The sequence below is a fragment of the Pseudochaenichthys georgianus genome, chromosome 14 (assembly GCF_902827115.2).
Source record: "Pseudochaenichthys georgianus chromosome 14, fPseGeo1.2, whole genome shotgun sequence".
Taxonomy (NCBI): Eukaryota; Metazoa; Chordata; class Actinopteri; order Perciformes; family Channichthyidae; genus Pseudochaenichthys; species Pseudochaenichthys georgianus.
The window spans coordinates 4,903,175-4,925,373 of record NC_047516.1 but is presented as its reverse complement, the minus strand read 5'-3'; the positions used below and the strand labels follow the sequence as shown (position 1 = coordinate 4,925,373).

General features: G+C 41.1%; 2 protein-coding genes across 2 annotated transcripts in view; one reads left to right on the top strand and one right to left on the bottom strand.

Annotated features, from left to right (window-relative positions):
- lig3 (ligase III, DNA, ATP-dependent) overlaps positions 1 to 14,837 on the top strand; it is a 26,689-nt gene extending 11,852 nt beyond the window's left edge. Inside the window, exons 8-21 of the mRNA XM_034098926.2 lie at positions 132 to 300; positions 3,156 to 3,311; positions 5,124 to 5,255; positions 5,343 to 5,422; positions 6,553 to 6,640; positions 6,799 to 6,876; positions 6,969 to 7,092; positions 8,187 to 8,329; positions 9,021 to 9,095; positions 9,424 to 9,570; positions 11,978 to 12,122; positions 13,340 to 13,416; positions 13,494 to 13,664; positions 14,117 to 14,837. Coding sequence (XP_033954817.1) covers positions 132 to 300; positions 3,156 to 3,311; positions 5,124 to 5,255; positions 5,343 to 5,422; positions 6,553 to 6,640; positions 6,799 to 6,876; positions 6,969 to 7,092; positions 8,187 to 8,329; positions 9,021 to 9,095; positions 9,424 to 9,570; positions 11,978 to 12,122; positions 13,340 to 13,416; positions 13,494 to 13,664; positions 14,117 to 14,350 — 1,819 coding nt within the window. The 3' untranslated portion in view covers positions 14,351 to 14,837. The remainder of the gene's footprint in view (positions 1 to 131; positions 301 to 3,155; positions 3,312 to 5,123; positions 5,256 to 5,342; positions 5,423 to 6,552; positions 6,641 to 6,798; positions 6,877 to 6,968; positions 7,093 to 8,186; positions 8,330 to 9,020; positions 9,096 to 9,423; positions 9,571 to 11,977; positions 12,123 to 13,339; positions 13,417 to 13,493; positions 13,665 to 14,116) is intronic.
- rad51d (RAD51 paralog D) overlaps positions 14,254 to 22,199 on the bottom strand; it is a 43,677-nt gene continuing 35,731 nt past the window's right edge. The window contains exons 8-11 of the mRNA XM_034098927.2: positions 20,199 to 20,269; positions 18,367 to 18,534; positions 16,904 to 17,020; positions 14,254 to 14,343 (exon numbers count right to left, since the gene is read on the bottom strand). Of these exons, the coding sequence (XP_033954818.1) occupies positions 16,925 to 17,020; positions 18,367 to 18,534; positions 20,199 to 20,269 (335 nt within the window). The 3' untranslated portion in view covers positions 14,254 to 14,343; positions 16,904 to 16,924. The remainder of the gene's footprint in view (positions 14,344 to 16,903; positions 17,021 to 18,366; positions 18,535 to 20,198; positions 20,270 to 22,199) is intronic.

Sequence of the window (22,199 nt, the reverse complement as noted above, 5' to 3'; positions counted from 1 at the left end):
TTGTATTCTGGATTGTGGGAAACTGTATTTCGATCTCTCTGTCTGTACACACAAACTGGAAGAGTGACATTAAAGTGGACTTTGACTTTTGACCTTGACATATCTTGAACTCCTCATGGTGTGTTGTTCAGCCTGGACGCTGTGGATCCAAACGCTTACGATGCCTTCAAGGCCTCTCGTAATCTGGGAGACGTGATCGAGCGGGTGTTGAGGAACCAACAGGACGCGACTAACGGCTCCGGACCCCGAAAACTCCTCACTGTGGAGGCGTCTCTCATGACCCCCGTGCAGCCCATGCTGGTGAGTGACACTCCTCACATGTGAGAAATACATACACTCACTGAGTCAGTAAAGTAGTGTGGATGAGATTCCTGTGACCTGCTATATAGGGTTTGGTCTAAAAAGGCTACACTTTCTAAGCCGTCGACCAATCAGAGCAGACTGGGCTCTGGTTTCAGACGCAGGGTTCTTGAGTAAAAGTAGAAGTACTCAGATCTAGTACTTGAGTAAAAGTAGAAGTACTCAGGTATTGTTCTTGAGTAAAAGTAGAAGTACTCAGATCTAGTACTTAAGTAAAAGTAGAAGGACTCAGATCTTGTACTTGAGTAAAAGTAGAAGTACTCAGATCTAGTACTTGAGTAAAAGTAGAAGGACTCAGATCTTGTACTTGAGTAAAAGTAGAAGTACTCAGATCTTGTACTTGAGTAAAAGTAGAAGTACTCAGATCTTGTGCTTGAATAAAAGTAGAAGTACTCAGATCTTGTACTTGAGTAAAAGTAGAAGGACTCGGATCTTGTACTTGAGTAAAAGTAGAAGTACTCAGATCTTGTACTTGAGTAAAAGTAGAAGTACTCAGGTATTGTTCTTGAGTAAAAGTAGAAGTACTCAGATCTTGTACTTGAGTAAAAGTAGAAGTACTCAGATCTAGTACTTAAGTAAAAGTAGAAGTACTCAGATCTTGTACTTGAGTAAAAGTAGAAGTACTCAGATCTTGTTCTTGAGTAAAAGTGGAAGTACTCAGATCTTGTACTTAAGTAAAAGTAGAAGGACTCAGATCTTGTACTTGAGTAAAAGTAGAAGGACTCAGATCTTGTACTTGAGTAAAAGTAGAAGTACTCAGATCTTGTACTTTAGTAAAAGTAGAAGTACTCAGAACTTGTACTTGAGTAAAAGTAGAAGTACTCAGATCTTGTACTTTAGTAAAAGTAGAAGTACTCAGATCTTGTACTTTAGTAAAAGTAGAAGTACTCAGATCTTGTACTTTAGTAAAAGTAGAAGTACTCAGATCTTGTACTTGAGTAAAAGTAGAAGTACTCAGATCTTGTACTTGAGTAAAAGTAGAAGTACTCAGATCTTGTTCTTGAGTAAAAGTAGAATTACTCAGATCTTGTACTTGAGTAAAAGTAGAAGGACTCAGATCTTGTACTTGAGTAAAAGTAGAAGTACTCAGGTATTGTTCTTGAGTAAAAGTAGAAGTACTCAGATCTAGTACTTAAGTAAAAGTAGAAGTACTCAGATCTTGTACTTGAGTAAAAGTAGAAGTACTCAGATCTTGTTCTTGAGTAAAAGTGGAAGTACTCAGATCTTGTACTTAAGTAAAAGTAGAAGGACTCAGATCTTGTACTTGAGTAAAAGTAGAAATACTCAGATCTTGTACTTGAGTAAAAGTAGAAGTACTCAGGTATTGTTCTTGAGTAAAAGTAGAAGTACTCAGATCTAGTACTTAAGTAAAAGTAGAAGGACTCAGATCTTGTACTTGAGTAAAAGTAGAAGTACTCAGATCTTGTACTTGAGTAAAAGTAGAAGTACTCAGATCTTGTTCTGGAGTGAAAGTAGAAGTACTCAGATCTTGTACTTAGTAAAAGTAGAAGTATTCAGATCTTGTACTTGAGTAAAAGTAGAAGTACTCAGATCTTGTACTTGAGTAAAAGTAGAAGTACTCAGATCTTGTACTTGAGTAAAAGTAGAAGTACCAGAGTGTAGGAATACTCTGTTTCAGTAAAAGTCCTGCATTCAAAATGTTCCTCAAGTGAAAGTATAAAAGTATTATCATCAAAATATAGTGAAAGACAGTAAAAGTAGTCGTTGTGCAGATTGGTCCATTTAATAATAATAATATAATATATATATATATAATATATATGATATGTTTTATAATGATTGATCATGAAAGTGTTCTCAGAGCTGGTGAAGGTGCAGCTAGTCTGAAGTACTTTGTAGACTGCAGGGTAGCTGGTGGATTTACTCCAGGTGGAACTAAAGTCTGATTGGATTATATTTCACATCATTCATCCAGATCTGTGAAGTAACTAAAGGTATTAAATACATGCAGTGGAGGAAAAGTACACCATGTACCTCTGAACTGTAGTGGAGTCAAAGTACAAAGTAGCATTAAATAGAAATACTCAAGTAAACTACAAGTATCTCAAAATTGTACCTAAGTACAGTACTTGAATAAGTGTGCTTTGTTCCTTCCCACCTCTGAAATCAGATATGACTTCAAGTCATGTGAGCATTTCTTAGCATTCGATCCTTCAACGCGGCCTCAGGAAATGCAAGGACTTCACAGATTTGGCAACACGTTTGGAGAAAGCTAATTGGAGGTTTAAACGGGGACAGGGAGGTGCATCTTCATCATCTTCATCATCTACCATGCAATAAGTGTAAATAGAGGGTAGTGAGGAAGACACTGAGAAGGCCAGTGAGGAAGACTGCACTTATTAACCCCACGCTCCGTGTGGGGTGAGAACCAGGCGCTGCCTCCTGGTACTCATCGGAGTAACTCACTCAAACGCTATGTGCACTTTTATGCAAGGAAAGCAAGTTTTAAGAACTCATTTCTTTCTGCCTTTTTGTATTTAATTCAACGTGTCTGATGTCTAACCGTCTGATTTTTGTACACGTCACACTTCTTTCCATCTGTGCCACAGTCGTGTTCCAGTTATCTTGGTACTTTTTTGTTTCTTTCCGATAGCAATAATGGCCAAAAGCACAAAAATAAAAAGCAAATTGTTCAAATAACTTTAATTCTCGAGGGGATGTGAAAGTTGAGTTTCTGCGACAGCAAAAACAGAAGCTCACTTTTGACTTTGGAGCAACTTTTAGGAAATGAAATCTGTTCAGCTTGTTGTTGTTTTCCCTTTTGTGTCTTTCAGGCAGAGGCATGTAAATCCATCGAGCACGCCATGAAGAAATGTCCCAATGGGATGTACTCGGAGATCAAATACGACGGAGAACGTGTGCAGGTCCACAAGAACGGAGACATCTTCAGCTACTTCAGCCGCAGCCTGAAGCCAGTGCTGCCACACAAAGTCAGTGTACCACACACACACACCCACACACACACACACACACACACACACACACACACACACACACACACACACACACACACACACACACACACACACACACACACACACACACACACACACACACACACACACACACACACACACACACACACACACACACACACACACAGCATGCATCCCAATTAGTATGACAGTGCGTGTCAGAGGAGGATCTGCTCAGCGATGTCCCTGCAGGGTTAGCGACTGAAAGGTATTTTCCCAGCGTGTAATTCAGATTCCTCTCGAGGTTTTCCAGCATTTGCTCCCAGCGTGCCGGGAGCCTCAAACATGCACGGATAAATAGCTCCACATGATGATCATTAGCGCGTTCAAACCACGAGAGGTGGCTGCTGAACGCACAATATTTATCTCCAAACCCCAGGACACAGGAGGGAGGAAATCAAAAGGAATATAGGCTTTTTGTGTGACTGACGATATGCAGGAATATATCCAAATGCTAATGTAAGGTCGACCCTCTATTTTCTCTCACTTCTGCAGGCTTTTTTAAAGAGGACATATTTTTCATTTTCAGGTTCATATCAGTATTTTGTGCCTCGACTGTGACATAACCAGTACAGGAGAAGAAAACCCCCAAAACCATGGATGTTTAATAAGAACTGGATACAGCGTGGGAGGCGGGGCCTCGTTCATTCCTATGAGAGTTGCTCATTGGCGCATGAAGACAAAATGGCCCAACTTTTGAGAGAGCGAAACGTCACGAAAGTATTCATATAATCCGTTCTTATTGTGCATCCATGGGTAAAGGTAAAATGCATGTAGTACTGAACACGTCACATGGACGTGCCGGGTGGCGCGGTCCCGTAGGTTAGATCCGCGTTCATAATGGCGAGGAAAATAACTCTCAGAATAACGTTATTAGCACATTTTACAACTTGAGGACCGAATGTTTTTAATAAGGGCTATACAAGTGTTCATACTGGGTAGTTTATTTAGTTTAAAAAAAATTACCCAACGATTTACAGACGTCTCTTTCCCGATGTTAGTCAATGGGGAAAAAGTCTTCCGGGTTCAGCGACTGATACGGAAGTGTAGTACCGCCGTTTGACCACAACGAATATTTTCCTCAGAGTCCGGCGCACTTCCTGGGGGCTTGCTACAAACACATTAGTTTTGATGAGGATATCTGGAGTTTCTGAATCACTGCTCCATATCTACTCTGGACTCTTTAGACCAGGGGTGTCAAACTCAAGGCCCGGGGGCCAAATCCGGCCCGCGACTTCATTTCATGTGGCCCGCAAGAGCTCTGAAAGAATGTAATATGTTTATTATACGGTTACATGCCGATTTACAGATGCACGATGTCCATAAACTACATGTCCCACAATGCATCTTAAAAAAAATGTAATGTCACTTTTTTTTCAGAATTTGGCTTTTCTTTTAAAATAATTTTGTGACATTCTCACTGAAGAGACTTGCACTTATTTGCCCTAGACTTCTGCTTTCAGACGTAGTTATTTATGAAGTTTTTACCCTATCCGATAATAATCCAATGCAGAGGCAATAAAGTAAATACATTATTTTATATATATTTATATATGTATGTTCATATAATCTTAAAGTTACAACCGGCACTTTGAGTGATAATGCTGATGTGGCCGTGATGAAATTGAGTTTGACACCCCTGATTTAGACGATGTGTTGTTGCTGTAAGCCTATTGTAAATCTGCCACGTCTTACTTTAAAAGTTGTTTGAAATGCGTCACATGTTCGATCAGTTTCTAACCGCAGTGTGTGTGTGTTTTGTCTCAGGTGGCACATTTCAAGGAGTTCATCCCCCAGGCGTTCGTGGGAGGCGACAGCATGATCTTAGACGCTGAGGTGCTTCTGATCGACACCAACACCAGCAAGCCTCTGCCCTTTGGGAGCCTGGGAGTTCACAAGGTGAGAGCACAGCAGCCACGAAGCTCCTTTTTCATTCTTTAATTTCCCGTCTACATGAATGACATCGACACTTTCTTCTCCCTGCAGAAAGCGGCCTTCCAAGATGCCAAAGTGTGCCTTTTTGTCTTTGACTGCATCTTCTTCAACGGCGTGAGTCTCATGGAGAGGTAATGTGTGCTCATTCAGAACAAGGTGCAAAACAAGGGAAACTTCTGTAGCCATGGAGAGTCAGGACTCAGAGAGACACGGGACGAGCAGGAGTTCCGATGTCAAACACTGAGATTTAATACAAGTATCGGCCGGAGAAATTCACATCACGCAGTCACACAGTCAAAGGTTCTGACTGCTCCGGTGGGTTGCCATGTCAACTCTTCTCATCTTGGCAGACCTTTAATTAGCTTCACTCAGAGTCATCCCACATATTGGGGGAAGGTGTACGTGACCACCTGGAAGCACTGCATCACTTTATCTGACTCTAGGGCTCTTGTGACCGAGAGTTGACCGGTCATTAAACTGGCAGGCTCAGCCACAGCTGACCGTTCCCATTCCTTAAGACCGATAACAGACTTCGGCTTGGTCGTAAAACGTCAACAGGCCGAAAGGTCAAATATCTTAGGAATAAGGAGAATTATTCTTTGACACTTAAGAGTAAAGACAAAATGAATCCCTCACAGTTGTAATGATGCAAGCATGTACTTGTTTTAAAGTCACTCGCACTGAAGCATCTGTTCTGTCTTACTGTTGAACCCTTTCTTGTTTGAAAAATGTATGTTCAGAAATGTGCGGATTTTCTACACTTTTAAAACTAGTCCTACAATGTCTGGCTGGAGCTGAACATTTGTGAAGGATATTTAAAGAAATTAAAGAGCTTTGGTTGATTAATGGTGTAAAATATATCAACCTACATTTTAAAGTTCCTACGTAGTTAAGAAACAACAGTTATTTCCTCCAAAACGGAAATGTTTTATCGATCATATAAAACACTAAAGCCCAACAGTATTGTTTCTCATGGTCATGAAGATTCATTCCAGATAACTAGAAGTACAATCTGCCTGACATTCATTTCAAGGCTTGACCACCACACATAGTTTCACTCACACGTGCATATCTATTCATAATTATCTTCACTCAAAGCTGTTTATATGCAAACTCGACTACCACGTTTCGCCTACTGTTGTCGTTTTTATCTTTACTGTTCTTGTATTCTCATCGTATTTTCCTGCTGCTGCTAGAACACCTGATTTACCTTCAGAGAGGATTACAGGTGTATCTTATCTTCTCTCTTGGTGTGCTGCAGGCCTCTGAGTGAGCGCAGGAAGTTCCTGCGAGACAACATGGTGGAGGTTCCCAACAGGATCCTGTTCTCAGAGATGAAGCACGTCACTGTGAGGAAATAACAAGAGTAATCGGGCTCACTTCTGTAACAACATGTGTAATGGCTCATCATATCGTGTGTGTGTGTGTGTGTGTGTGTGTGTGTGTGTGTGTGTGTGTGTGTGTGTGTGTGTGTGTGTGTGTGTGTGTGTGTGTGTGTGTGTGTCAGAGGGCGGGAGATCTGGCAGACATGATCACTCGAGTCATCAGAGAGGGACTGGAAGGCCTCGTGCTCAAAGACCTGAAGGTGAGTAGAGAACCAACATGGAAATTAGTGTCTACTCTGTGGAAGGATTCTGAAAATGTGTGTGTGTGTGTGTGTGTGTGTGTGTGTTTCAGGGTACGTATGAGCCGGGGAAGCGTCACTGGCTGAAGGTGAAGAAGGATTATCTGAATGAAGGAGCGATGGCTGACACCGCGGACCTGGTGGTGCTGGGAGCTTTCTACGGGAAGGGATCAAACGGTGTGTGAAGCACAAACATCCACTGTGTGTGTGTGTGTGTGTGTGCTTTAATCCTGTAAGAAAGTGTGACTGTGGACATCCATCAGTTTACTGAGACACATTAGTATACAGTACACTACAAAAACCTTTACATTCTTGAAAATAATCTGATTTCTCAATAGTTTTGCAGAAAATATATATGAATAAAACATTTGATTTTTCTATGAAAGAAAAGTTGCACAAAATGTATTCTAAGTGAATATCGTGGAGAGGTAGAAATCTCATAGATCTTATTTTCATCTAAAGTAACAGACAGAGGCCGTTTCTCAATCGCGAGGATGCTGGCTTGGTAGTCGCGTACTTCCAAGTCACTTCCTTCAGAAACGAAGCAAGTATACTTCCAAGCCACGGCTACGGAAAACGAAGAAGAATGGAACAGGCTAACAAGTGTGCCACTCTCTCTAACGGTTTCAACATAAACTGTACCGAAAATAAATAGCTCACGATGTCTATCTAATTATGAACTTGCTTTACTTTCACGGAACACATTTTTCGTGACAACAAAGTAACATATTTACCAACACGTGTTCTACGCCACTACATACTTACATTTAAATGTGTGCTGCGTCGGTTCAGCCATTCTCCGCAAGGGTTTTTGAAATTGGTCCGTGCGCAAAGCATTGTGGGGATTTTAAGGACGCGAAGTCTACCCATGTGCAGCCTCGAAATTACCCCCAAACCAAGGACGCGGCCTCGGTGGAATTCCAAGTATGCTGGAGATTGGAACAGTCCTTCGGCGGCACTCGATGACGTAGCATCCTTGAAATATTGGCTTGGAAGCCAGAATCCTCGAGATTGAGAAACGGCCAGAGAATCAGCACTTTTGAAACAGGGCTGAAACGGAGGGGATTATGGGTAATGCTGCAATGATCTGTTTGGTGTTTCAGCCAATCAGAGACAGCCTCTGTATATATCTGAGACCTGTGATATATTGATGAGAAACAGTATAATAGGGACCTTTAAGTGAAATTATAAAGTGTAGTAGTATCTATATATCCTCGGGTAACTCTTCCCCTAATGTCCCTCCTAATGCAATGTGTGTGTTCTCCCACCAGGGGGCATCATGTCCAGTTTCCTGCTGGGATGTTACGACCCTCACTCTAAGAAGTGGTGCACCGTCACTAAGTGCTCCGGCGGCTTCGACGACGCCATGTTGGCTCGACTCCAGAAGGAGCTGGACATGATCAAAATCAGCAAGGTCAGCACAAATCCACCTGCCGGCCACACTGAGCCAGGCGGTGACCGTCACGTCTTCTCTGACTTGTCCCCACTTGAAAGGGACTTGAAACATCTACTGGACTTTGAACAGGATTCCACTCCAAGGACACAGTTACTTTGACTTTTTCAGTCTTTTATTTCAGCAGTTTTACTTGAAACAAACTTCCATTTAGTTGCTGAATGGGTCTTTTAGGTGAAAAACCTTTGAAGACAAGAAAGATGCATTAGACTACTTGCAATAGTTATTCAAATAAATAAAGCATGCAAACAATACACTGCCCTATTTACAAATATTTTACAAATAAACTGGGCAGACTAAATACAGAAATATTCATTTTAAACATGAGATCAATCTCTAAACCAAAGCTTATTTTAAATGTCAGCAAATGTAATCAACTGGATTTTATTAGAAATGTTTTTATCGAATCAAATGAATTATTTGTAATTCCAGGCCACTGATTAGGTGTGTGTGTGTGTGTGTGTGTGTGTGTGTGTGTGTGTGTGTGTGTGTGTGTGTGTGTGTGTGTGTGTGTGTGTGTGTGTGTGTGTGTGTGTGTGTGTGTGTGTGTGTGTGTGTGTGTGTGTGTGTGTGTGTGTGTGTGTGTGTGTGTGTGTGTGTGTGTGTGTGTGTGTGTGTGTGTGTGTGTGTGTGTGTGTGTGTCTTTGTGCAGGAACCCAGCAAAATCCCCGGCTGGATAAAAGTCATCAAGAACTATTATCCAGATTTCATTATCCGGGATCCTCAGGTGAGATTCCACTTTTAAGCACATGTAGTATTTCCCAAATGAACTATAGTATAATGTGCCGCCCTTTAAACGAAGCCATGAGCATCTCTCTTTCTTCAGATAAAGGACTCTAAATTGCTTAGAGATTATAAGCAACAGAGCGAAGAACCTTAAAATAGTCCAACGTGAAAACCCTTTAGCTTCTGAGGTTGAAAACATTTGATTGAAATGGTGATGAATTCTCCAGGCTTCCGTTCTTTAACAGTAATAGTCCTGTACCCCAGACAGAATTGCTTTCTTTCATTTCCTGGTTATATTACTCCGTATATTTCTGTGTCCTCCGCTGCAGAAAGCTCCGGTCTGGGAGATCACCGGCGCAGAGTTTTCCAAATCAGAAATGCACACGGCTGACGGCATCTCCATCCGATTCCCCCGCATGACGCGCGTCCGAGACGACAAGGACTGGAAGACCGCCACCAACTTAGAGCGGCTCAGGGTGGGATATCTGCCTTTCATTATGTACACTGTGGTCTGATGCCTGGTGGTAATACATAGAGGTCAGAGGGCAGGAAGTGAGAGTTGTGTGGAATTTAACGGCAAAAGGAGAACAAAAAATGTTTTTAATTATAGTAAAAGTCTATTTTGTACTATTATTTAATCATAGTATATATTATACATACCTAGTGCTGCGTACCGGTACGCCGAACCGGTACTGGACTTGTAAAAAGTTTCGGTACAAGTCCGGTTAAAACCGGAACGTCGGGAACCGGTACTTGGACTCGCAAAAAAACTAGCACTTACGTATATTCTGGTGTCTGTGGTTATTTAAACATTCCCTGATAAACGTTATTCAGCGTCAATAAATTAGTGCTAATCCCAGTGTGCTCAGTGTACAACATCACATGTCATTTCACCTTCGATTCACGGTTTGAAGATGTAGAATTTCGCCACATGCTAATGCTAACTGGAAATGAAGAATTTTCAGAATACAAGTATTAAGTTAATAGTGTGAACTTCCGGTTTTTTCAGAATATAACTGATTTAAATTAAATAGTGTATTTAATTCAAAATTACGCCATATCAACATTGATTTTAATTTCTAACAGTATGTATGTACATCACTATGTATGTAGTATGTACTGTATAATGTACACATGTAGATTGTAGAAAATACATGGTTACAGTACAGTACAGTACACTCTGACTGTACAGTCACTACAGTGTAGCCTACTGTATAGTAGGTGTGTAACAGTGTAATGTGTATAGTCTACTCTACACTCTACCTTTCAGCAACGTTTTAGGGATTTAGGCTCAGTCAGCTCAGGGACTGTTTGGTTACTTTAGTTTGGTAAATGAAATACATGTTTGAACTTTGTAGTAGTTCACTGTAGTTGCTGTCATAAGTCATTTGTAGACTAAGTGGCACATTTGTACTTTGTAGAGAAATGTAGATAGACACAAGTTGGAAGGGAGCACAATAAACCTGATGAGTTTGAATTTGAGTTGATTATGAGTTAATTTTCAATTGATAATTAGCTCACAATAAGTTCACTTTAGTTACTCACACAACTTGACACAAGCCATGGGTTCAGGTCCGGACTTATAAGTCCGGACCTGAACCTGAACCTCTGGACTTGAGTCCGGACCTGAACCTGAATGTGAGTACAGGTACGCAGCACTATACATACCTGATCGTATACTGCTCACTCAGTAAGTTTGTGTTTTTCAGAGGATTCAAACTTATATTTTATGTGTATCCATAGAGAGATATTTAGCTTGTTTATATGAACTGTTTGTGTTCATGTTGTTATATTTCTAACTCGTATGCAATGCCGTGTTAAAATGCTGCTAAAGAAACGGAAGTAAACCTGATCAACTTTTATTAAAATTGCATAACTGAGGTAAAAAAAAGGCAAACTTATCCAATACATGACGAGTTAAGAGTCATTCCGTCAATCATTGTGTGTCAGACTTTGTTTCTCTACTTTATTACATTTAGCTGACGCTTTTATCCACAGCGACTTACAATAAGTGCGTTCGGCCAAGAAGACACAAACTTGAAGAAAACAGAATCATAAAGTACATCAGGTTTCATAGAGCTAAAACAGTGATTCTCCACTGGTGGTCCGTGAGCGCCCCCTAGTGGTCCGTGAGTATATTGGTAACATTTCACATTTTACATAAATACAAGTTTTCCGCACTCTCGCGGGAATATCTCCACAATGAAGCGAGCTTAAGTTTCACTTTCGATTGCATGATGTAGCCCAGCGCAACACCTTCATCACACATGTTGCCACTCGTTTGTACCATCTGCAGGCGATTTGTAATCTGTTCTAGAAAAACGATGTGTTTTTGGATATTTTTGGAGTTAGGTGGTCCGCGAGTGTTTTTTTATTGGTTAAGTGTCCTTGGTATGAAAAAGTTTGAGAAACACTGAGCTAAAACATTTCAAGTGCTACTCAACTGGCTTTAGATAAGCCAGCCCTTTATTAGTATACAAGTGCTTTGATAATAGTTCTATCGCTCGAAGTGGAGTCGAAAGAGATGAGTTTTCAGTCTGGAAGGTGTGTGAGCTTTCTGCTGTCCTGATGTCAATGGGAGCTCATTCCACCATTTTGGAGCCAGGATAGCAAACCCACGTGTTTCTGCTGATGGGAACTTGGGTCCCCCTCACAGCGAGCCGTTTGGCTGATGCAGAGCGGAGTGCACGTGCTGAAAAACATTAGTGAAATGTATCATCAAAAACTAAGTCCTATCTCTTCTGAACAAGTAATTTTACTTCTGATTATTTAAGTACATTTAGCTGATTCTGTACTTTTAAATGCAGGACTTTTACCTGTAATGGAGTATTTTGACGTGAACGTGTTCCTCCCGTCTGAAGCTCGTGTGTCTTCTCTCTTCAGGAGCTGTTCCGCATCTCGAAGGAGAATTGTGACTTTAAGGTGACGGCTGGACCCTCGGCTAACGACGGGAAGGGATCCTCAGGAGACAGCGGAGGAAGCTCCCCCTCCTCATCCTCACATGGAGCCCCTCCACCCAAGAAGACCAGTGAGTGCACACACCACCAGTGTCGGGTGTAACGCGTTACTGTCATACATTCAGGAATCAGACTACAGTTACTAACATTGTGCGAAAAACCGACTGTTAGCTTGTGGTAGCTAACAGTATTCAAGAGCATACAAGAAAGACTTGTGTTATGTCTTCCTTATTGCAATAGTCATTGTTATGTGTGCACATGTCGGCCTACAGGCTGTTGCTTAGTAACGCAAAGAGTAATTTAAGTTACTTTATGTAGAGAGTAAGAAGTAATGTTGAGGTTTCTCCCATGTTCCCCTTAAACTGTGGGTTTTCTCTGGAAGCTTTTCCTTGTACGATGTGAGGGTCTAAGGACAGAGGGTGTCGTTTTTCTCATACTGATATTCTGAACAATCTGTGCTGTTGTATTTGCTGTAAAGTGTCTCTACTGTAGGCTATTTTTATTATATGTACAGCACTTTGGCTCAACCAAAAATCTTTATAAATGTGCTATATAAATAAAACTTGATTTGATTTGAATGTAATATATTACTTTTATTTTAAGTAATGAGTAATGCGTTGAGTAACGACCCCATCACTGCACTCCACCAAAGTCTTAGTATAGTTTGTAGAAAAAAAGTGTTAAAACAAGTCATAGATAAGTCCAAAATAATATAAAAAGTCAAAGTTTGTCAAAAGATAACAAGTATATAGAAGTATAGTATGTCAAAAAATGTTTTGTAAAATGTCATAGTATAGTTTGTTGAAAAATGTTTGTTAAAGAAGTCATAGTACAGTATGTCCAAAATAATATAAAAAGTCAAAGTGTCATGGTAGTACAAGTACAGGTAGTAAAATGTCAAAGTATAGTATGTTGCAAAAGGGAAAAGTAATGTTAAAGTAGGTAAAAACAAGAAGGCCACCCACAAAATGTGTTTTGTTAAAGAAGTCATAGTACAGTATGACAAAATATATCAAGTATATAGCAGTACAAGTATGTCTACAAATGTTTGTAAAATGTCAAAGTATAGTTTGTTGCAAAAGGAAAGTCACAGTATAGTAGGTTGAAAGATATCGTGAATGAAGTCATCAAATCAAATGTTGAATGCACTTCACGTTTATTTCCACAACCTGTACGAAACACTTTAATTGGACAAGTAAAACAGGACGAAATGTGCTGACTCGGCGTTAAACACACAACAAAAGAACGACCTATGTATCCTATTGATCACATGCTCTCTCTCTCTCAGACCCCAGGACGCCCAAACCAAAGGTGATCAAATCTGAGCCTCGCACCCCGGGGTACGACGCTCCCAGTGCCAAGAAGGTATGGAACTCACAGCACTATGTTGATGTTAATTATCGCAGACATCTTGGTGGACTAACGGTTCTGTTTCCCCTCAGGTGAAGGTGGAGAAGGAGGTGAAGATGGAGAAGGTGGAGAAGGAGGTGAAGATGGAGAAGGAGGTGAAGATGGAGAAGATGGAGAAGGCGGTGAAGACGGAGAGCGTTCACAGTAACGGGAAAACACAAAACAAACCAACGGCTCAAATCCTGAAGCCCAGGAACGATAAGGTTGGTCATGTGACTTTCGTTTATAAAACTATTAACATTCTGCCGTTTAAAATGTCGCAACACGGAGTTATAAACTAATAGTTAAAAGGTAAATCTATTTTTATTAATATGCTAATAATTCGTTATTTTACAGGAAGTGTTCGGTTCACCGTGGTTACTAATTACACCGGTGTGTGATGTTCCAATTAACTTTGATTCATCTTGAGATGTATGATTATAAACAAGCTTTCAGAAAATCAGGAAGGCTGAATCATGACAGCAAAACAATTGAAACTCAAACCGTCTCATTTAACGTGCCCTGAATACCAGGCTGTATTACGAAGCTCAAAGTATTTTAAGTCACTCGACTGATAAACAACAACATCGTACATTCCAACATGTGACAATCAGGTAAAATGCTTGATTTATTTCCCAGTGAGAACGAGATAATAACTTCAGAGTGTGTCCCTCAGACGCTGCTGGACATCTTCAGCGGCGTGAAGCTCTTCCTGCCCTCCTCGGTGCAGGACTTCGACAAACTGAGGCGGTACTTCGTGGCGTACGACGGAGACCTGGTGGCCGACTTCGAAGTCTCCATGGCAACGCACACGCTGGGCGCCCCCGGCGACGACAGCTCGGCTCACAAAGTGACGCCCAGCTGGATCTGGGAGTGTATCCGCAAGAGGCGTGTCGTCCCTGCCTGTTGAAATATACACAACAACAACACACACACGTTTTTACACAACAACAACACACGTTTTTACACTATTAACTGTTTTTTTAAGAGAAAGGGTGTGGACACTAAGGCTTCATTTACTCACATCAGGTCGTTTTATTTATTCTTTCCAAGCAGAGAATACATTAGGTTTGGGCTTTTTAGTTTTATCATTTTGAATACTGGGGATAGATGGTTGTAGTTATGGTTACTGACCACAGTGTGTGTGTGAGAGTGTCCTGTAGAAGTAGTTTTTGTAAGAACACAAATAAATGACGTTGAAGCAGCTGCACATGAAATGCATTTCACAAACATCATGTAACGAACCTCGGTAAAGGCCTGGAACTGAATACGCAGCAGAAACAATATCATGCATTATTTTTACCGCCTGAGTGGAACATTTTGCGAGCGATTAAACCCCGGCTCAAGAACAAATGATTTGTCTGCCGAAAGGAATAAATAAAATGTCTCCTCCGTAACTTCATGCTTTGTCTTTTGTGTAAATCGTGCTCGCAGCAGTTTGTACTGTACAGGAGAAGTGGAAGGATGATGGATTTGCATTTATATAGCGCCCTGTACAAGGTGCCAAACTGCTCGTCGTTTAATTCATTGCTGACATAACTGTCCTCCATATGCAGAGTTTACACCGGAAACCTGAACTAACGATACTTCAAATTAACCTCATTGTTATAAGAATGTGGTTGTATGTGCAATCCCCTTAACGAGTGGTGAGTTTACATGGTTTTACATCACATGGCACTTAGACGCTTTTATCCCCACAGGAGCAACTTGGGGAGACGTGTCTTGCCCAGTTGAAATAGTCATACAGTCAGGGTTGGGTTGTAACGGAATACATGTATCGGCGTTACGTAATCACAACACAAATCAAGTAACTGTATTCGTAATCTGATTAGTTACTTTCGTAAACCTGAAGTGAATACAGTTTGGAATTATTGGTGGAAAAGTTTCCTCACAAAATGTAATTACTGGCAGATCTGTGTAGGGAGAGAGAGAGATAAAATGTGCAAGATAACGTCTATGTAGCATTTCTTTATTGTCGAAATGAGATTTCATAACGGGATCAAATCAAAGTGAACGGCCCGCTGCTGCTGAATGCATGGGGCACGTGACTGGAACAAGTTAAACATGTTATTACATCATTTCAGATAATAGTAATGATAATTCATTCTATTTAGGGGCGCCTTTCAAAGCACCCAAGGACACCTTACAATTCATAACATATTCCAAGGAAAGGTTTCAAGACGGGACAAAGAATGCAGTCCGGGATGTTCTTTGTGTGGGCGCAGGTGAGAGAGCTGCCAGCATGACACCAAGATGTCGTGTTTGAGTTCTTGATAAGCCGTTAAAACAGCAACATACGTGTCTCCTGTTCACCAACACATACCCATCTGTTATGGAAAAAGAAAGTATTCCAAAAGTAATCTGAATACATTCTTAAGACACGTAACTGTATTCATATTACTTTCAGAATTTAACTAATTACATTAACAAAGTAACCCTGGTTGTCGTGTAGTATGTTGAAAGACACCCTGATATGAAAAGCATTTGTCTATAGCAGTGTTTCTCAAGCTTCTTCATACACTCACGGACCACCTAACTCCACAAATATCCAAAAACACATCGTTTTTCTAGAACAGATTACAAATCGCCTGAAAATGGTACAAACAAGTGGCAACATGTGTGACGAAGGTGTTGCCCTGGGCTATATCATGCAATCGAAACTTAAGCTCGCTCCATTGCGGAGAGATATTCTCGCGAGAGTGCGGAAAACTTAAATGTATTTATTTCAAATGTGAAATGTTACCAATATACTCACGGACCACTAGGGGGCGCCCACGGACCACACTTTGAGAAGCACTGGTCGATAAGAAGTCGTTCCTTCTTCTTAACCATAAACCTCTCACTTTCTTACTAAATCACGAGACCCTATGCCATCCAACGAGAAGCTGCGGACCCTTACATCTGAAAGGCTTTCAAGTATAATTCATATGTGCCATTTTCCTCCCCTTCATGCTTCTATGAAAGGGTTTAAATTCATGCTTGGATGTATTGAAGCTCTGAGGAGTCTGCAGCGACTGACAGAAGAAAGGTCTCCCAGCTGAGAGATGGAAGAGCATCTCAAAAGTCATGGTGTATATCGGCAAGCTTTATTAATTATCCTGATGAAAGCAGGGATTGAAGCACTCGTGATGAAATAATGTGAATCAATCAGTCCAATATTTGCATCGTGCTGTTATCAAAGGCAAAAAGATGGAACATTCAACGATCCAATTCCTTCACACGGTCTGTCCGGGATGTAAATGTGGTTTAAATATGAACGCCTTCAAGTGGAGATCAACTAAGGACAGCATGGCTTGATCAATAGTAGAGGCCAAGCTGAACTCTAGTAGCTTTGAACTGTTGAACATTTGTAACTGTGGTTCCTATCAATGTACCAACTGTCTTTTCTTTGTGTCTTCAATACAAATATATGTAAACAAAATAAACCATCCATCTCCGTGCAGATCCAGAAGCCTTCGTGTACCTTTGGTCGGATTATTTCTCATCAGGACTCCGTCTCCTCCAGTTTCCTCTTTCCAGACGACCCGTCTTTAGAGCGGCTCCACCACTGCAGGTCCAACTCTGCCTTGGTGTGACAGGGCTGAGGACACACACAGACGATGCATTAGTTTAAAAGACACACACACTTTCTGACTGTGCTGCGTCAAAGCGCCTCTTTGTACGGTCTGACAGACATCTTTTGTAAATGTTTAATTAATGTCATCGTGGACAGTTATTTGTGAGGAGGGGAGAGAGGCAAAGTACGTCGCTAACAGCTTTTAAATCATCAATAGCTATTAAAAGTCCTCTGAAAGGACAAAGACATCCAGATATTGTACAAATTAGCATAGTTATATATATACTGAAATAAATCCAGTATGGTGTGTCATAACATTTTAAATAGAAGCGTCATATTATTATAATACATGTCATAAAAATGTTTATGAAAACTCCCAGAAACCTGCAGGTCCGCTGCAACTCTGACTACTTTTAAATCCAGGCTGAAGACTTTTCTTTTTGTCGCTGCTTTTAATTGAACTATTCATATCTTAGACTGCACTGTAACTTTTATCCATGTATTTTTTCTTTTAATGTTTTAAATTTAAACGTAATTAATTTCTCCATGACATTTATGAGAGGGACGGCTCGAAAGTAGGATATTTGGGATATCGAGCGTAGCCAGGGTTTACGATCAGTTTCTGGGTGAGTTGTACTGAGGAACAAGTATCACAGCACCGACGGGTGAAAAATAATGTTTTGTTAACACGGGGTGTTCAGGTAACACTTAAAGACTTTGTTATGGAACGCAAAGCAGAGTAGGGGGCTTAGTACACCCTCCTGAGGGTCCGATTGTGGATGGCATGCGAGCAAAACATGGTGAAAACAATCGGTCTAAATTAACAATCGGGATATTGTTCGGATTTCCAAAGGGAGGTTCTGTGAATAAATTAAAAATCAAGAACCGAAATAATTGAACTATTCATATCTTAGACTGCACTGTAACTTTTATCTTTCAATGTTTATTAGCTTTTCTTTTTAATGACTGATTTTAAATGTTTTTTGTTTTTCTTTTAATGTTTCTTTTCTTTTACTGTTTTTAAATGCCTTTGTCAAAATGTCTTCCATTTTTGTAAAGCACCTTGAATTGCCTGGTGCTGAAAGGTGCTATAGTTTGTAGAAAAATATCAAATATCGTAGTTTAATGTCTAGAATATCGTGAAAAAGTAGGTAAAAGTATGTCGGAAAATCTAAATGTAATGAAAAAAACATTTACAGACATCCTAAGCAGATCAAAATACACACACACACACACACACACACACACACACACACACACACACACACACACACACACACACACACACACACACACACACACACACACACACACACACACACACACACACACACACACACACACACACACACACACACACACACACCTACCTGTCTGGAGGACTTGATCAGGGTGGCAGAGCGCAGACTGGAGTGCCCGCCCGCCCCCCCCTCCCCCCTCCTCTCCAGCAGGACTCTGGTTCTCGGGATGTGACTCCATGACACCCCGAGACCCGGCTGCACCCCCCCACTGTCGCTGCGCGTCACGTGGTTCGTCACCTGCAGACAGATCAGACATCGTTACGTTCAATCTTTCAGAATCAGAACACTTGTCGTCTTTGCTTTTGATCGCTTTGTCCCTTCGAGGCACTTCTTGTGATTTGGGGATATACTAAATGTTGATTGGATCTATGTACCCCGGGGGGGGGGGGGGGGGGACTGGATTCTGTGACATTTCTCCTATGTCTTGTTTTTACATAAGTTATGTATGTACGATATGTAGTAGGTATCGTAAAATACGTTTAAGCACCGTTTAAAAGGACGGATTATCTCATCGTGTTCTGTTTTATGGTTCAGAATTGATTGCGAGAGAAAGTTGAAGCTATAGAAGAAGGAAATAAATATATAACTCTCGACCAGAGATGGGGTCGTTACTAAAAAAAAGTAATATATTACATATTACATATTACTTTAAAAAAAAGTAATATATTACACTACTTCGTTACTATCTACATAAAGTAATTCGTTACTTTACTCGTTACTTTACTCGCAGGGCCGGCCCGCCCCTCCCTGCAGGCAGATCACGCAGACTGCTAAAGTTTCAAATGTTCTCTTTAGTTCAGTTTCCATTGTCGCATAAGACTGATCCAGATAGCTCCTGAATGTTTTCCTATCTGACCATGGCTGTCCTCTGTCTCCTGCTATCTGACCGTGGCTGTCCTCTGTCTCCTGCTATCTGACCGTGGCTGTCCTCTGTCTCCTGCTATCTGACCGTGGCTGTCCTCTGTCTCCTGCTATCTGACCGTGGCTGTCCTCTGTCTCCTGCTATCTGACCGTGGCTGTCCTCTGTCTCCTGCTATCTGTATATTTTGCGCAGTCTATCTCTGCTCACGCTGTTGCGTCAGCGTGTTCTCCTGCGTGTTGGCCATGTGTTGCACTGGAGCCAGACTTCAGCCGAGCACGTACGAACTGCGCATGCGTGAGTGGCAATAACTCTCCTTACCAGCAGGCAGCGCTAGTGTGTATTCGTCATTCAAAACAAGCAACAACCGGAAAACAGAGAAGAAGAACTACGTGTGTGTGTGTGTGTGTGTGTGTGTGTGTGTGTGTGTGTGCGTGTGTGATATAAATAAACAACAGCTATGTGCGTTAGCTTCACCTAGCATGTGTTCTTTGCAGGTGTTTGTTGAGGTTTGATTATGACTGATTTTAGAAAGTAACGAAGTAACGCGTGTCGGGGCAATGTTAGTAACTGTAGTGTGATTACTGGATTATAAAAGTAGCGCGTTACACTACTCCGTTACCGACAAAGTAATATTATTGTGTTTTTGATATCAAATAAGCCCTTGAAATAAGCTGTTGAACAATTTATATCGTCCTTTAGTTTTTTATGTTTAAACATGTTTTTGTTAACCTAACACCCAACTCTGCTCTCGACATTGTCCCACTTCTAATCAGAGGGCCATCAAACAGCCGATCAAATCATCCTCACCTCACTTTAGATAACTTGCTAATTGGAGGTGAAGGAACATGTTCTTTGCTTCACGCTCTTTAAACACGATTAGAGATGTCACATAACCTCCAGCTGCAGTCAAACCGTTCAGGACCCTCTTGTTTCACCCCAAGGGTCCAGCAGAGGCAGAAGTGAGAGGGTTCAGAGGGTTGGGATTGACAGCAGATATGCACGGTGGATTTAAAGTAGTGCACATCAAGCACCGTCTCACCAACGCAGCGACGTTGAAGTCCTTGGCCATCGTCTTCAGAGCTCCAGCCACTTGTATCATCAAGGACATGCCTGCAGGCAGGGAGGGAGAGAGTGAGCAGGATATACAGTTTAACAGAAGCAGATATTACTGACATCTGCCGTCTCTAATACGTCTATGGGTGACTGACTCCTTTATTACAGACACACTGAATCAGAGCTCCGGGGTGTTGCTCAGATGAGAGGAAATATTCAATTTCTTTATTCTTATTACGTGCGCAATAATTACAGAAGGAAATTGTAATGACATGCAAATATGCTAAATCTGACTATACAAAGAAATGTAATGTTAAATATATAATAATAATTAAAATATGGGGTTAAAAGGGAGGCGTGTGGCGCAGTGGAGTGTGCGTTGGGTCACAGGTTCAAACCCCACTGCAGTCAGCATGTCGTTGAGACATTTGCCCACAGTACTGAGTGTGTACGTCTCTTTGGATCAAAGCGTCTAACAAGTGATACGTCATGTAATGTAAAATATCTCAATGAGACATTTCCTTCCTAGGTTTGAACAGATTGAGTTGTTTCACATCAGCTACAACCATAATCTACCCGAAGTGCTTTTGTTAAAACGTTCTGAGCTGTGATTTTAGCCTTTCAATCGTTTTTTGTGTTTTTTTATTTAAACAGAACAAGACAAAGCGCTTCAAGGGAAATTAACTTTATCGGTCTTATCACAATCCGCCCAGAGCTCAGACGTTAATTTATTCATGAATACACTGGTCTACAGATCAGTGGCGTGTGTTAAACCCGTCTGTGGCTCAGAATACTCGTTTGAACAACACGCAGGTTCGTTTCAGGTCCTCTCCTCGCTGCGGTTGCTTTTTATCCGTCTTTAAAACCAAAAGTTCAGAATAAAGTCGATTAAAGTTCATCTGGATTCACTTTAATTATGTTGACTCTCAGGAGGTGAGACTGCAGCGGAAGCAGCTCCAAGGTTAATAAAACAGATCTATTTATAACTGATATCAGACGAATGAGCTTTCACTCCACGGGTGAACTCGGACCGCTTTTCAGCCGTGAAGATTTATTAGAAGAGGCTCTGCTCGGCTTTCGGGGGCTTTCCATGTCCTATAGTGCGTTCTATAGGCTTTAGTGCATCAGGGATGGGCAGCTTGGATGGTGGTGGGGGCAGCTTGGATGGTGGTGGGGGCACATCATTTATGTACTGGCCACCAGGGGCCGCAGATTCACTTGGAACACACACACACACATTCCATGTATGGTATGTAATTATTAACACATATACTAAGTCTGACATCTTCATTGATATTTTTCAATCTCTCAGGGAACATCCTCCAATAAGCCACTAAACAAATATCAGTTCACAGAAATGTTATTTAATTTTCACAAGTGGCATGTCTGTATTGAACAGGTTATTAAACAGTGGAATACAACTATTTTAAACTATTGGAAAGCACGGAAAGTGTGTGTTCATTAAGATTAACCATTAAGATGACATACACATGAAGTCATGAACACTAACCCAGACATTCGTTGTCGAACTTGAACCTAAGACACTTGGAGTCTCTGCTGACGCCAGTGTTTCCCATACATTGATTTAAACGGATCTCTGTTGTGGTCTAATGGATAGTGAGGTGGGCTGATGATCGGAAGGTTGCGAGTTCAAATGTCCCTGTAATGGTCATTGTAAATCGCTTTGGAATCAGGCGTCTGCTAAATGCTTAAATTGTAAATTGTAAATTATATTTTTGGGAGAATAAACTCCACAGATCCTCACTCATGTGTCTCACTCATTAACAACGCAACACAGAGCAACAAGAACGTTGTCTACAGTAGCCATGAACTCGCATGTATTATCTTATTTGATAACACACATTGGGTAAGGGGCCTTTGGCTTTTCTTGCCGGGAAACATGAAATTATTATGAATGAAAAGCGTAGTAATCATAGATAACACGGCAGGGTCCGTGACAGTTTGTTTTCATCTGATTTCAAATAAA